At 33.8% G+C, this 13,823-nt stretch overlaps 1 protein-coding gene across 4 annotated transcripts in view; it reads left to right on the top strand.

Annotated features, from left to right (window-relative positions):
* LOC117110360 overlaps positions 1–11,298 on the top strand; it is a 24,859-nt gene extending 13,561 nt beyond the window's left edge. The window contains exons 1-5 of one of the 4 annotated variants that reach the window (XM_033253057.1): positions 1,694–1,914; positions 3,825–3,963; positions 4,180–4,422; positions 4,901–4,995; positions 8,266–11,298. In XM_033253057.1, the coding sequence (XP_033108948.1) occupies positions 4,183–4,422; positions 4,901–4,995; positions 8,266–8,884 (954 nt within the window). In that variant the 5' untranslated portion in view covers positions 1,694–1,914; positions 3,825–3,963; positions 4,180–4,182 and the 3' untranslated portion in view covers positions 8,885–11,298. Of the gene's footprint in view, positions 1–1,693; positions 1,915–3,824; positions 3,964–4,005; positions 4,423–4,900; positions 4,996–8,265 lie in introns of those variants that run through there. The other 3 variants (XM_033253056.1, XM_033253055.1, XM_033253054.1) reach the window with 3 other exon arrangements.
* Positions 11,299–13,823: the final 2,525 nt, after the last annotated feature.

Consider the following 13,823-nt stretch of genomic DNA (forward strand, 5'->3'; position numbering starts at 1 on the left):
TTTTATGATATTGAGAAAAAAAATGATTTTCATTTTTTGTAAATATTTAGGAGATATTGTTTGTATTAACTCTATCATGTATTTTACTTTTCCAGCCTAGATAGAATGATAAACTAATAATATTTATTTATTTAGTGTTCTGATGCCTAATGGATCTGGATGTCTTCTTTTCTACCTTTCCTTAAAGTTAATAACAGTTCAAAATGGCCCATGATTTTGCTTTAGTTTGATGAAAAAAATTTGATCTACTTCAATGGTCTTAGCATGTGATACCTGTCAATGGCAAGTAGAGATTTCTATCCAGGAAGTTAGGCCAGGAGGGCAGTTGTGCTTCAATAAGATTGATGGACTGCAACTTTACATCAGAAATTAGTACTACAAAAACATTATATTTGTTCGTCAGTTCATAAAATCACAAAATATTATGATAATCTCGCCTTTGCACAGTACCGAACAACGTCCCACCCAGCCGACTATTTTTTAGCATCGACCAGGGACATTTTGTCAGTTTTTGCGTGCACAGGCGGCATACAAAGAGATTATGTTTCCTGCAGTTGGGTACTGTAGTGTGCCTTGCACTACAGTGTGCGATTGAAGTCATGGATACATTGTGGAACCGCATACAGTGCAGCACTTCTGTAGTTATCTTGTTTTGAATAAAATTTACTGTACATAATTTTTTTTAGCGTGGCGCTGATATTTTACGCGTTGTGTAGTCTTAGTTATTTTTGCCTAAGCATGGTAATCATTTCGTTTTTTCTCCCAATCATGGCAGTCTCTCCATGCTTAAGTATAGCTGGCAAGACCACTGTATCAAGGTGCTATGTTTACATTTATAAACATGTAGCACCTTTTTAGATTATAAATGATAATTAGGAAGCATATTTTTTTTTTTTAGAACCAGAACCAGTTTTAGTGTTCGTATTTTTTGTCCGATTTCAGGCTGAAAATGTATTTACAGTGGCTATGTTTTGGTGACCTAATTCAGTCTATTGTCATACCTACAGTACAGTATATCTCAGTTGCATAGTTTTCAAATTGTTATAACCAATCTATCAAAGGAGAAAATAATTATGTTTTTTTCAAATTAAAATAGATAGTTTTGCATATGATACAGTACAAATCCTTGGATTATTCCTGATTTGCGTAAATTAAAGACCCATTTTTTACATAATAAAAAAAAATGTTTAATCAACCCTATAAGAGATCTTTTCTTCCACTTGTTTTCATCTTTTTACATAATATTAGAGGGGATAAAATATTCATTATAATCATTAATGTCATGATTTATTCCATTTAATATGAAAGCAAAGAACAAAGTTACCGGTAATTTAAAATATAAAATGATTGGTCAATTATGAATGGGGGAAAAATGTTGGTGCTTTAATGCATTTGTGGAAAATACTGACATATACAGTATTGGTGTTTATTATAATTAGACCAAACCACATGCTTATTGTTATTGAACACTGTCAAGAACAGTCTCTCTTGATTTTCTGTTAACGGAACTGAAAAATCCAAACAAAAAAAAATACCAATAGGGAAGCGTAATGTTCGCTGAGCACTGCATTGTTAGGTAGGCCTATGTAGTACAGTATTTGGAAAACAGAGAAGACTAAACGTTGAGTTCATTGTACTTGTTTACTCAGGCGAAACGATTTCATAGTCAAATAATGAGTATTGAAATATCCTGTATTATAAACATACTCAAGCATGTACTATTCTTTTGATGCGTAAAGGAATTTATAGTCTGCAGTAAACATTGTACAGTATTTAATTTCCCTGTCACATAGTAGACTACATTTTAATACTCATCATTTCAGGATTTTATTGTCTGAATCAGTCAAAATGGGACTCATTTTAATGGAAGCTAAACTGTTTTTTTAATTGGAAAAAAGTGGAAGTTTTTTAAAGGTAAATTGAAAGTATTATGGTTGAAGAAAAAATTCAGGTTTAGTGGAATTAACTTAAACTTTGTAAAAAACAGGTAGATAAGCCCTACCAGTCAGATATAATAGTAAATATACACTGGACATATAGTATTTTAAAGACTACTTATTGACAAAATACCAGCTTTCGTGCACACACACACTTCATTTTTTAAGGTGAATGTGATATACATTATGTGGCTTGGTCCGAAAACTGTCAACTGATCCTTGTTTGTATCCTTGGCAAGACGCTTTCCTCTCTTATTTAATTACCCCGTCCTTCGGATGGGTAAACTTTTTAATTGACTCTTTATATGTGGCAAAGACAAGCCAAACCAGTCACTCGTCGCAAAAATCGTTTTTGTGTTATTAATACAGTGTTAAAGAGTAAAATAATAGCTATAAAATGGTAAAAAAAATCATTCTAATCGGACATTTCCTTATGAAGTTATAAGCGTTTAACCACACAGCTGTTTAAAGAACAATATATGAGAAATCAGTCTTTAAAGTTTATGATTTCAGGCATTTCTCATGCAGAAACTATCTTTAAATCCTTAAAAGGTGTTGTTTTAATATTGAAAATGGGGAAAATAACAGCATAGGGTGGTGTGTAGATATATAAAGGTTAGTTTAGTGCAATAAAATAGATTTTTGAAAATTTGACATTTTAGCATGTTTTGGCCATTTTCTCTGAAACACGATTTGCGACGAGTGACTGGTTTGGCTTGTCTTTGCCACATATGCAAAAGAACAAAAAAAAAAGGACTGTTTCCTGGTATACTGATAATTTGTCATCCCTTGATGTCTGCGCTGTCTATAAAATGTCTGTAACTGGGATTGCAGCTTATTAAAATTACATAATACAGTTTGTTAATTGGTTAAAGCCTTGGCCCATGTGCCTATGGTGAATAAAGAATTAAATGATTGAATAAGGATGTAAGTTAAGGTGGCAGGTAGCCTATATAATTTGGTTGCCCATCACCCTGAAGATTTAAATAATATTCAGTATTTAAATTATTAGATACTAGTATTAAAATAAATTTAAATTAAAAATAAGAAGACAAATAATTTCCTAGAATAAACTATGTACATCAGCATTGTGGTTGAAGAAGAAAATCAGGTTTATTTGAATAAATTTAACTTTGTAATGTATGTGGTTTCGTCCGAAAATCAACTCCAGCCCCTAGGCCTCAATAGAGAATTATAAGGTATTGTTCCATCCTGTATTAAGTGGCAACTGTATTTGCTGTTGGATATGAAGGAAATAAAATAATTTTTTTTAAATGAAATAATTAATATGAATTTTTTATTGAAGTTGGTAGAGAAAATGATTTTTTAAAGTAGAACATCTGTAGGCCTAAATCACTTGAAAACTGAAGAATTACATTTTAACTACTTTACTTGTTTTTATTTAATAGTCACTCGTATTTAGGTAACTAATATATCTTAACATTCTATGTTACTTCCCATGCACTCCACTGAATACGTCTTTTGCAAGGCCCTTCGCTTAGAAATAGATGTAAAAAATATGGTTAACTTCCTTTTCTGTTTAGGGCCTTTCCCCCCCCCCCCACATATTTGGAATCAGCTACCCATTCTGTTATATGTATAGACAGTCGGCAAATTTAGTTTTATTTAAACAGAATTTCAAAACTTCCTTATTTTCTAAAGCTTAATCTGTGATAATTTTTCAATTTGTATAAGAAATGTTTCTGATTTATTATTATTACTTATCATTTTTTATTATTAATTATTATTATTATTAAAATATGCTATAATGTACCTATTACCTTTGACAAATGAACTGATTAAATTAAAGTAGTATAATTTATTGCTCTCCAATACCGTTAATAAAAATTAAGTTGTTCGGTTTTCCTCGTGTCATCTTCCTTGCAGGAAATGGTAAGGCATGCCATGTGACATCTGCCCAATAAGAGTTCTGTATTTGGTTGGTGGAATAATTAAAGCAACTTTGATCAACTGACACTTTGTTGGTGTTCTACTGTAGTTGATTTCTCAGTTGACCATTGCTAAGGTACTGTACAGTATATTGATGTGTAATATTTTTTTTTTTCAGATTATACTATATTATAATGAGATAATTTACAGGCATTTCGTGCAAGAAACTTGTTGACAGTCTCAAGGAGTGTGTTTATCTTCGTGTGTTCTAAATCTTCTGTTGTCATTTACTGTATTTGGATCTTGTGGAAAAGCAGATCTTTTGAGGCTAAAGTTTGGAATATTTGCGTAGGTGATGTTTGACAAGATGCGCAGGTTATTGCACCACAAAAATGATATTGGACCCCCTATACCGCCAAGGCCAGACATTCCAGGAGCACCAAATCCTCCATCACCAGAAAGGCAAGACTTTGCAAGCCGCATACATAGGGAAAGAGGTGAAGCATTTAGAGAGTTTCGGAACAGGAGGCAGATGAACTGTTTAGAAGACTTAAGAACTATGAACTTTTATTATGATAAAGTGAAAGAAGATGAAGTAAGTATTATATTATTTTACTATGTTATTTTTTAAAATGTTAATAAAATTATTTTCAAATTTATATTCAGCATCTACTGTTATTGACACAAATAGTCTTGACATCAAACAAACATTTTTATGCCATAATATTTAAGAGGATGATAGCCTATATGTTTAAGATTCAATTATAAAAATTGCTTATTAAGGAATCTACTACGGTTGGGTTTATTAAATAATTAGTTTTATTAAAATATTGAAAAAATATAAATTAAAGACATAAAACCATATTTTATTGTGCACATTGTTTATTAAAAATTATTGAAAATAATTTAAAATTGACACAAATAGTCTTGACATCAAACAAACATTTTTATGCCATAATATTTAAGAGGATGATAGCCTAATGTTTAGGATTAAATAATAATTGCTTATTGAGGAATCTACTACAGTTGGGATAACATAACATAGATGAATTTGTTAACATTTTTTATTACAGTTGCAGGATATTATGAATCCACACATTTATGCTACTGGGCGTTATATTTTACGAAAGAGCAATTCAAACCCTGATGCCTTTACTATTTCTGTTGTGTAAGTACTTTTTCTTGAACTTGCTATGATTTAAGAATACGTTTTCTTCTTATCTTTAGTCGTCTATGAAAAACAAACAATTTATACAATAGAATCCCTCCTTTGGGACACTATTAGGGCATGGAGCCCACAGTGTTGAAATGATACCTTTTAACACTATGACCAACACCCTTAACAGGGGACACCATTAAGGGGGACACTTTTTTGGACTGAAGGTGCACACTTTTTTGGACTGAAGGTGTACACATACTGTAGTAGGGATTCTACTACTATATAATTCCAATTCTAAATTTAACATTTTTAAAGTTTTTAAGCTATTTCTTTATCTTTTTATCTCTCACTTAAAATGTTATTGATATTTTAAACAGTTGCAGTTTGCAGAGTGAAATCCTGTAAGCCATACCAGTATTTTAATTTTTATCTAACTTTTTCATATATTTAAATCAATCTTTTTTTAGGCTATTATAGTCTGTTAATGTATCGTCTTAGTTTCTGTGCCTTTTTTGTAATTTATTGTATGTTTATTTGTTCGGAGGGCTTAGAGGATACCCCCGTCTTGTGTTGAGCTCTTAGCCAATGCTGTTCTTTGCACCCCTCTAGCTGCCTTCTGATTTGTGATTTTTGTGCCGAATTTGTAATATATAAATAAATTTATTAACAAATTAACATTCTGTATTGTTTGTCACAAGGCGTTGTCTAAAGGAAGAGTGCGAGTTAGGTATAGGATATCACCGCTAATGCATCAATTATCAACCTTAAGTTGCAACAAACACAGACGCTCTGAATTTTTTCATTTAATTTGAATTATTCCAATACTTATAGCCATCAAGGCCATGATGATCTTCCTTAAGTAAGTTTTTGCCTAAATAGATTAATGATTAAGTGTTCCTTTAATTAGAGATTTTCAATAATTGGAACCAATAATTGCAAAATTAATTGCAACCGATTACAAGCTAATGTTTATAACACAACTTCTAAGATGCTAAACTCCTATTAATTTTTAAAATTGTTGTTTGTCTTCAGGTTTTTGTGACTAACCTTTGTGGACAACCATAGGCCCTGTTTAAATCTAGGCCTATATAGAACCATGAAGGAATTCCTGCACATGTGATAGAACCATAACATTCTAGACTAAGGCTTACTGACAGATCTACCTTTTGTTGTTCATCTCATATGTTCTAAATTCACCAGTCAAATTGATTCAATTTTTTTTTTACAAGAAATACAAATGTATTAGTTTTAGCTAAAATTTTATATTAATTTTTAATAATTTACATCATAAATTTGTATCTAGATTCAAAGAGTATAAATAGAACAAGAGAGCCAACTATGCTCGTTGTGAGGCAGTGTAGAACGCCCGCTAATGATTGAGTGTACACCTGCGTCCGTGGTGCATACAGTCTGTTTTGTTTATTAGTTTTTCACATGATACAGTACCAAACAGTGCTTACCAAGTTCATAGCAGTGCTTACCAAGTTCATAAGGGGCGTACTTTAGTATACACATGTAGAGTTCCCATAGGAACTCTACACACACAGGTGTAAATACAACTGTCGTCAGCGGGCGTCCTACACAGGCGCGACATTTTTACAAGCAGGAGTATGTTCTCTTGTTCTATTTATACTCTCTGCTAGAATACTTACTTAGAGTAACCTGATATTTATTGTTGGTTACCATTTATTCCAATTCTTGGAATGGTTATGACTTATTATTATTATTATTATTATACATAGCTGTTTTGGATATGACTCAGTTGACATGACCTCCACTTCATACATTTGATCTTTAGGACCAGAAATTATATAGTAGTCAATTGTATTGATCATGTCATCATCATGCCCCTCACAAGTGACAATGTGGGAAACCTATCCAAAAAATTTAGACTTTCAAAAATAACCATTTTAAAAATATCACTTCAGTCCAGGTAATGTTTAATCAATTACTGAATGTTCTTTTAAGCCTGGTTTTCTCAAGAGCCCTAGTATCCGGATCGGGAGCTAACCGTTAGCACCTGTGTGAGAACGCCCGATCGGTTAGCGCTAACCGTTAGCGGTATCCAGATACCACTAAAGGTTAGCAAGCGATATCGGTTAGCAATTGAACACGTTTCCATCATCAACTAATCACACGTACGCATTTACAATTTCCAATTTCTTATTGGCTAGTGATTCGATCATCATATTCTTGGTATCCGGATCGGGATTTTCTCGTATGGACGCACGGCAGCTAACGGTTAGCATGATCCAGATCCTGCTAACCGTTAGCTGCTGTGTGAGAACATAGACAATGTTGTGATGTTATTGAAATAAGTCATGGGATTTTTACTTTAGTATTTTCTACTTTGTTTTTTGGGGGTAAAAAATGTGGATGTTGAAACAGTATGCATTTTATTACTTTAATCAAACTTCTACAAGTGAAAAATTTGTATACTTTAACTATTGGGTTCACTATTTTGCATGTGTGTGTGTGTAGACATTTATGCAAATGCACATGCGTCAAGTAAAAGTTTTCCAACATTTTGTTTTTCATCGCGACGCGAAGTTCTTAAGTGTTTCAGTCTGGGCTCACGGTAAACAATCGCCAAGCGATGCGAGGTTAGTTGATCGTTAATAATAGTTTAATCAATGGTTTGTGTTATTGTTTAATACGTAATATACATTTATATAATTTGTGTCAAATTTAAGAATGCACCGCGTGGGTCAATTTGTTATACGGTATACGTAGCAGAGTGACGGCAGCAAGGCTATGCCTAGCCTACTGAACTAGGGGTTAGGCTAGATTGTATACGTTTTTGATCATCGCGATGAAAACTTTGGGTGACAGATGATTTGGGCTCAACTGGAGTGGACAATTGGGCCCTAGCCATTTTTAATATGTTGTTGCCTAGTAGGCCACTGCCGGCTCCCCCTCCCTCGATATCGTTCCAAACTACTGTAAGATGAAAATACTGTATACCTTGGCCTACAAAACTAAACTACATTTTACTGTAATTTGCCCATCAAATAACATTACCAATCACTATTTTGGGCCATAAAAACTCACTCCTCCTGAATTATTCAAGTTACTGTAAACCACTACACAAATTTGACCCAACCTTATATTTTCTGATAAATTCATGTATCATGCATATGAAGGTTGACCCCTGCAAGGCTCTGGTAAACAAAATTTTGTTCCTACCGTAAAAAAGAGTTGCTGACAGCAAAAGATATTTGTTTAATGTGAAGTCTGTAAAATTTACCAAAATTTTTTTTTTTTCTTTCCCTTTTTTAGACACACTAAATCACACATCTACCACTTCAAGGTATTACCACAGAGTAACATGTATGAAGTTACGAAGGATTTAAGATTCAGAACAATACACGAAATCCTTGAATACTTCAAAAATAATAACATTCCTGGAAGTAAAATACAGAACTTAAAGCTTACGTATCCAATTAGTAAGCGAACCAAACCTAGGTCTGTTGGTGATAGACCACTGAATATGACTCCACCAGTTATACCAAGGAGGGCGAGTGATCCTGACCTCATCCGAATTCGTGATCGCCTGCCTACGCCCCCTCCTACTGATCAAGAGGAGCACAAATACACTGTAGTCGACAGCACTGAAGAAGATAAACTTGAGATGATTCTACAATTGTGTAAAGAACAGGATTTGTTCCAGCAACAAATGCGTAAAAGATGTCTATGTGGACTCTATTATGATGAATCAATACTGATTCATGACTGGATGATGCATCGTATGATCAATGGCAATGGCAAAATCTTTTTTGTTAATGAGAGAACAAAAGACACATTTTGGAAACTTCCAGATGAAATCCAAACTGACCTTAAGAACTATTATCCCAATCGTTATAAGAATTTTCTGCGCCTTCAAGATGAAAACCAATAAAAAAATGTTTCCAAGTTATTTAAGCAGAAACATTATACTTTCCAGAGATACTACTACCAATAATAAAGCTTTCACACACATATTCATGAACCATGTAATATTTATATTATAATAGGATCACTCCCTTGCCAATCCTAGCCTAGAATACTCACAGCTACGGTGGTGATAAATATTATACTCAGAGCCTTAAACTCGGCTACATTACATCAGCCTATTACATGGTTGGAATAATTAGGTTTAAAATACTGTATTGAAATTTAAAGATGTAAAGTGTACCATGCAAAATACAAACAAAATCATAAAAATCATTTTTTGAAATGAAATTGTTCATTTTGAAATCCATTTGAAGTCTTTAATTTGGTTGACAATGAATTTAAAGCCAGGCTGTGGAGGAAAAAAATTGTTTGATATGTTGGACAACTGATTTTTCTATTTTTTCCATTTCATTTATTACTCTATAAAAACAGCTAAAAAATACAATTAAAAAAAGATAGTCCAAAAAGTGGATTTTACAAAAGACAGAGACAATATTACACAAAATACAAAATATATCATAATCACCCCTTAAAATAATCTTTCAAAGCTTTATATAAATATTTGAAATTTTAAATAATTATTTCTCTAACATCAGTTGGCAAATTATCCCAATGATCATACAGATTTTTGGATATTTAAAAACTGGGGGGGGGGGCAGGCGGAGAATGGGGAAAAAGGGTGCTTATGGCCCAATTTTCTTGTAAAACACCCTTTTTATGTTCTAAAAAAAATCAGTTGTTCACCATGTCAGCAATTTTTTTTCCCTCCAGAATATGGCTTTAAAAATGTTTGTAGTAAAAAGTTTATATAATAGTGAAAACTGAACTGTTTTAATCTGTCACTTACTTGAAGTAAACAAAAATATTAAAATGAGCAACTCATTGTTTATTGTTGGCAGTTTAGGTTTTGTTACAGATAGTACTGTAAGCCTGGTATTCAAAAATATCGCTTCCATTGTGTTGCTCGTGTCGATGCAAGCGGCTAGGTTCCTCAATCAGACTGACCAATCATCTTTGCCAAAAGTTGCAGTGTGATTTCATTCAAAGAAACTAGGCTTAAAGAAGACAAATGCTAAAAATCATTCAACTATGTTGTATTCTTTAAAAGTAGGTTACAAATTTGGATAATAAAGTATGTTGTAAGAGTGTGTGTTAATGTAATACTACATTATATAGTATTTATATATATATAGATTTATTTTATTATATTGTACAATTATTAAATGGTAAATATTTTGTAAAGTGTAAATTTCATTTTAGAATTTTAAACTTAGTAGTACCTAAGAGTTTTTATGCAAATCTTTTAATTTTATATTACACAGGATTCATTGTCAGAATTTCAAATTTCAGAAATGTTTGTTTCAAAAAGATTTTTTCGCATTAGTCCATATTGCTTTCAGATAGTTATATCATTTATATATATATATATATATATATTTTTTTTTTTTCTAGTGTATGCAGTTTGATAAGATACCTGAAATCATTTTAACCTAATTTGACTCAGCCCTATGGGGATGCATGTGGGTGTGAGTATAATATAATATATGACACATTCATATCAAGGGCTTTGTTGTGATGTATTTGGAGTGTTTGAATTCCATAATTCCAATGGTAAATTATAATGAAACTGCCTGTAAAGTCTATGAAATATATACACTTGTAAAGCCTGTCATTTCTAATGAGAAATCTAGACTTAGGTAAAAAACCAAGTAATTGATTTTCAGGTAGAATCCCAGATTTGAAATCTGTTTTAATATATTGAGGAATTTTGAATATCCAAAATGAGCATAGGTATGTGTAGTGCCCCCTTTGTATTAACGACTTGAACCAGTTATTTCTTTTAACCGTTCCACTTATTGAGGCGTGCCATCCCAAAACCAGCATATTGTCACTAGGTAAACCATGGCGGAATAAGCATAAGAATATGGAAGTATTGTATACTTTAGTACTATAAGGAGAAGCACAATACTTTTTTTTCAACTTAATATTAAAATGATTTCAATATGCAATGACCAATCATTTGAAAGCTTACAATGTGGAGAATAAGAATGTACTGTATACAAAGTCAATTTTCATTTTTTTGATCGCTGGTTCTGCTTTTTGAGATAGCAAGTCTCATATAACAGTCCATAAATCGTAAGTAACAAGAACTCACTACATATAAAATGATAGTACAGTAGAAATAGTTTTGTATGATTTTTATTTTCATTTAGATATTATCATAAAAATGATCAACTATATTATATAATGAAATAATTGAGTATATTTTTAAAATATTGAATTTATAATGACCCATTTGGACAAGTCTAAATAAGTACCTCAGATATATAGTACTCTATATACCGTTTCTACAAAAATAAACTACTAAATTTCAGTAAATGTACTCGTCTTATTTTTATTCTTAATCTCTATTTGGATTGGATTGGATTTATTCGGTGTAAACACCAAGGATAGCCCACGAAAGTCTAGAAGAAGACATTTCCAGTGGGGTCCTTCTGGTGGTGATTGGGCAGTACACCGGGAGACAATCCCCTACTCTTTTCCAAAGAGTGTACTGCGTTCTTTAACGTGCACATGGGCCACAATGCACACGGGACCAACGGCTTAAACATCTCATCCGAAAGACGGTGCGCTATTGTAATTGTATTTCAGCCCTCTAGCTGAAACACAAGGAGAGGCAGCGATGGGAATTGAACCTGGGACCTAGACATCTCCACGGTTCAGCGCACACACAGTGGCTACCACCAGATTAGCTGACTGAGCTACCAAAACAAGATACATAGCACAATGTACAATTATGCTGTACATGTAACATTTTAATGAGAAGTTAATTACAACTAGTGAAATTTGTGAAGAAAGGTCGAGTGTAGCAAAAAAAAAAAAAAAAAAAAAAAATCGTGGTGGCCTGGGGATTGCCTAATGCACCTGAGAATACACAGGAGGATCAAATTGCAATAAAGCAATTTCCAACCACTGAAACAGTTTTTGCACAGCAATATGCAGTATAGTATGAACCAATGACGATGCCAGGGGTGTTCACGCCCCCATCACCCTAAAAAAATCTTGCTCCAGACGAATATGCATGCCATTTCCGGTCAGTAAAGTTACACGCAGACAAATTGTGTACCCTGTATTCACAACTCCCTGTTTTGCTGAATTCATATTATCATTATAGAGCAGGAGCCCAGGGGTGTCAGCATAGCTGGAAAGTTAACCAATTTTTGTGTATATATTAATGTTCTATGTGCCTGCCTATGTAGGAGAATGGGCATCTGCCGGTCCCATTGTGGTGGGTGTGGTCAGGAGGGGCATAAAAAGGCCCCAAAAATTGAGCTAGATCAACTTGTGAATTAACCCAATGAAACCTATCAGAATATATTCGGCATAGTTCAAGATATCACGAATGGACAATACCAGACATTTCCAATGGTGGGGGGTGGGTGCCAGACGCAAAAAACCGGTACCCCAAAATTAAGCTAGATCAGCTTGTGAGTTAACCCGATGAAACCTACTGGAAAATGTTGGGCATAGTACCATGTATCAGGAAAGGTCACCGCCAGACATTTTTAATTGTGGGGTATACCTGCCAGACACCCCCTTATAGCCCGCCCCCGAAAATTGACCTAGATCAGCTTGTGAGTTAACCCGATAAAACCTACTGGAAAATGTTCGGCATAGTACCAGGTATCATGAGTGGCCACTGCCAGACATTTTTAGTGTTGGGGTGTACCCGCCAGACACCCCCTTATACCCTGCGCCCCCTCCCCCACCAAAAAAAATAACATAGATCAGCTTGTGAGTTAACATGATCAAACGCATTGCAAAAAAAATGGGCATAGCACCAGGTATCACGAATGACCACTGCCAGACATTTTTGAGTGTGGTGTATCTACCAGACACCCCCTTATGCCCTGCACGTTCCCAACCCACCAAAAAGAAAAAAATTTTATCAAGATTACCAATGCCAAACATTTATAGTTGTGAGGTGTACCCATCAAACGTCTCCTTACTTCCCACCACCAGAATTGACCTAGATTAGGTAATGAGTTAACCTGATGAAATTTACTGTGTAAGATGTTCATTGTAGTCCAAGTTATTATGAATGGCCACTGTCAGACAATTCTGATGTTGGGGTGTGTCTGCCAGACACCCCTTATTCCCCGCCCCCAAAAATTGACCTAGATTATCTAGTAAGTTAACGTGATGAAAGTAACTGTGAAATGTTCGGCATTGTGGTGGGCAAAGTAATAGAAAACCTCTAGTCGTTTACGGCCTGACACTGATCACCTGTAAAAATTAGTATTAAAACTGAGCACTGCATGAGGGTTTTTGGAAGCACACTTGAAACATCAAAGGTAGATTTCGTCCCTCTGTGTTTGGCCCTCCAATTGATTTTTATGCCCATCCCTACTCTAAATAATATGAGTGGATTTTAAGGATAGAAGTGATATTATGAACTGATATTGATATTAAACTTATTGTTAGATTATTATGATTCAATCTAATGTATTTTTTGGGAGATATACGGAAATTCCGTTGTCTTAATCGATCAGAAAATTTGCAATGGCCTAGGCCATCCATGTTGTATGTAAAATAAAAAAAATTGGTTAGCATCCTTATGTTATCAATTTTCATGGTAGGGAGGGAGGTGTTTTTTTTTTTTCTCAGGGTGTACTAGTCAGGAAGCATTTGTATTTTACTTCAATTATTTAGCCAAGTCTGATTTTTCACTTTTATTTGTTCAGTGACGCCACAAGGAACAGTTTTCAGCTTATTGTCCAATTTGTAGATGCGTTTTTCACTCGTTGGGGGCGCTTTAAAAAAAATGGCGGTTTGTGATATTGGTGCCTACTGTATATCTCGGCAACCATTGATGATAGAAGCTTCTAAATGGTCTCAAAATG

Source organism: Anneissia japonica, unplaced genomic scaffold, assembly GCF_011630105.1.
Source record: "Anneissia japonica isolate Jap-2015-1 unplaced genomic scaffold, ASM1163010v1 scaffold2969_len165980_cov149, whole genome shotgun sequence".
NCBI lineage: Eukaryota > Metazoa > Echinodermata > Crinoidea > Comatulida > Comatulidae > Anneissia > Anneissia japonica.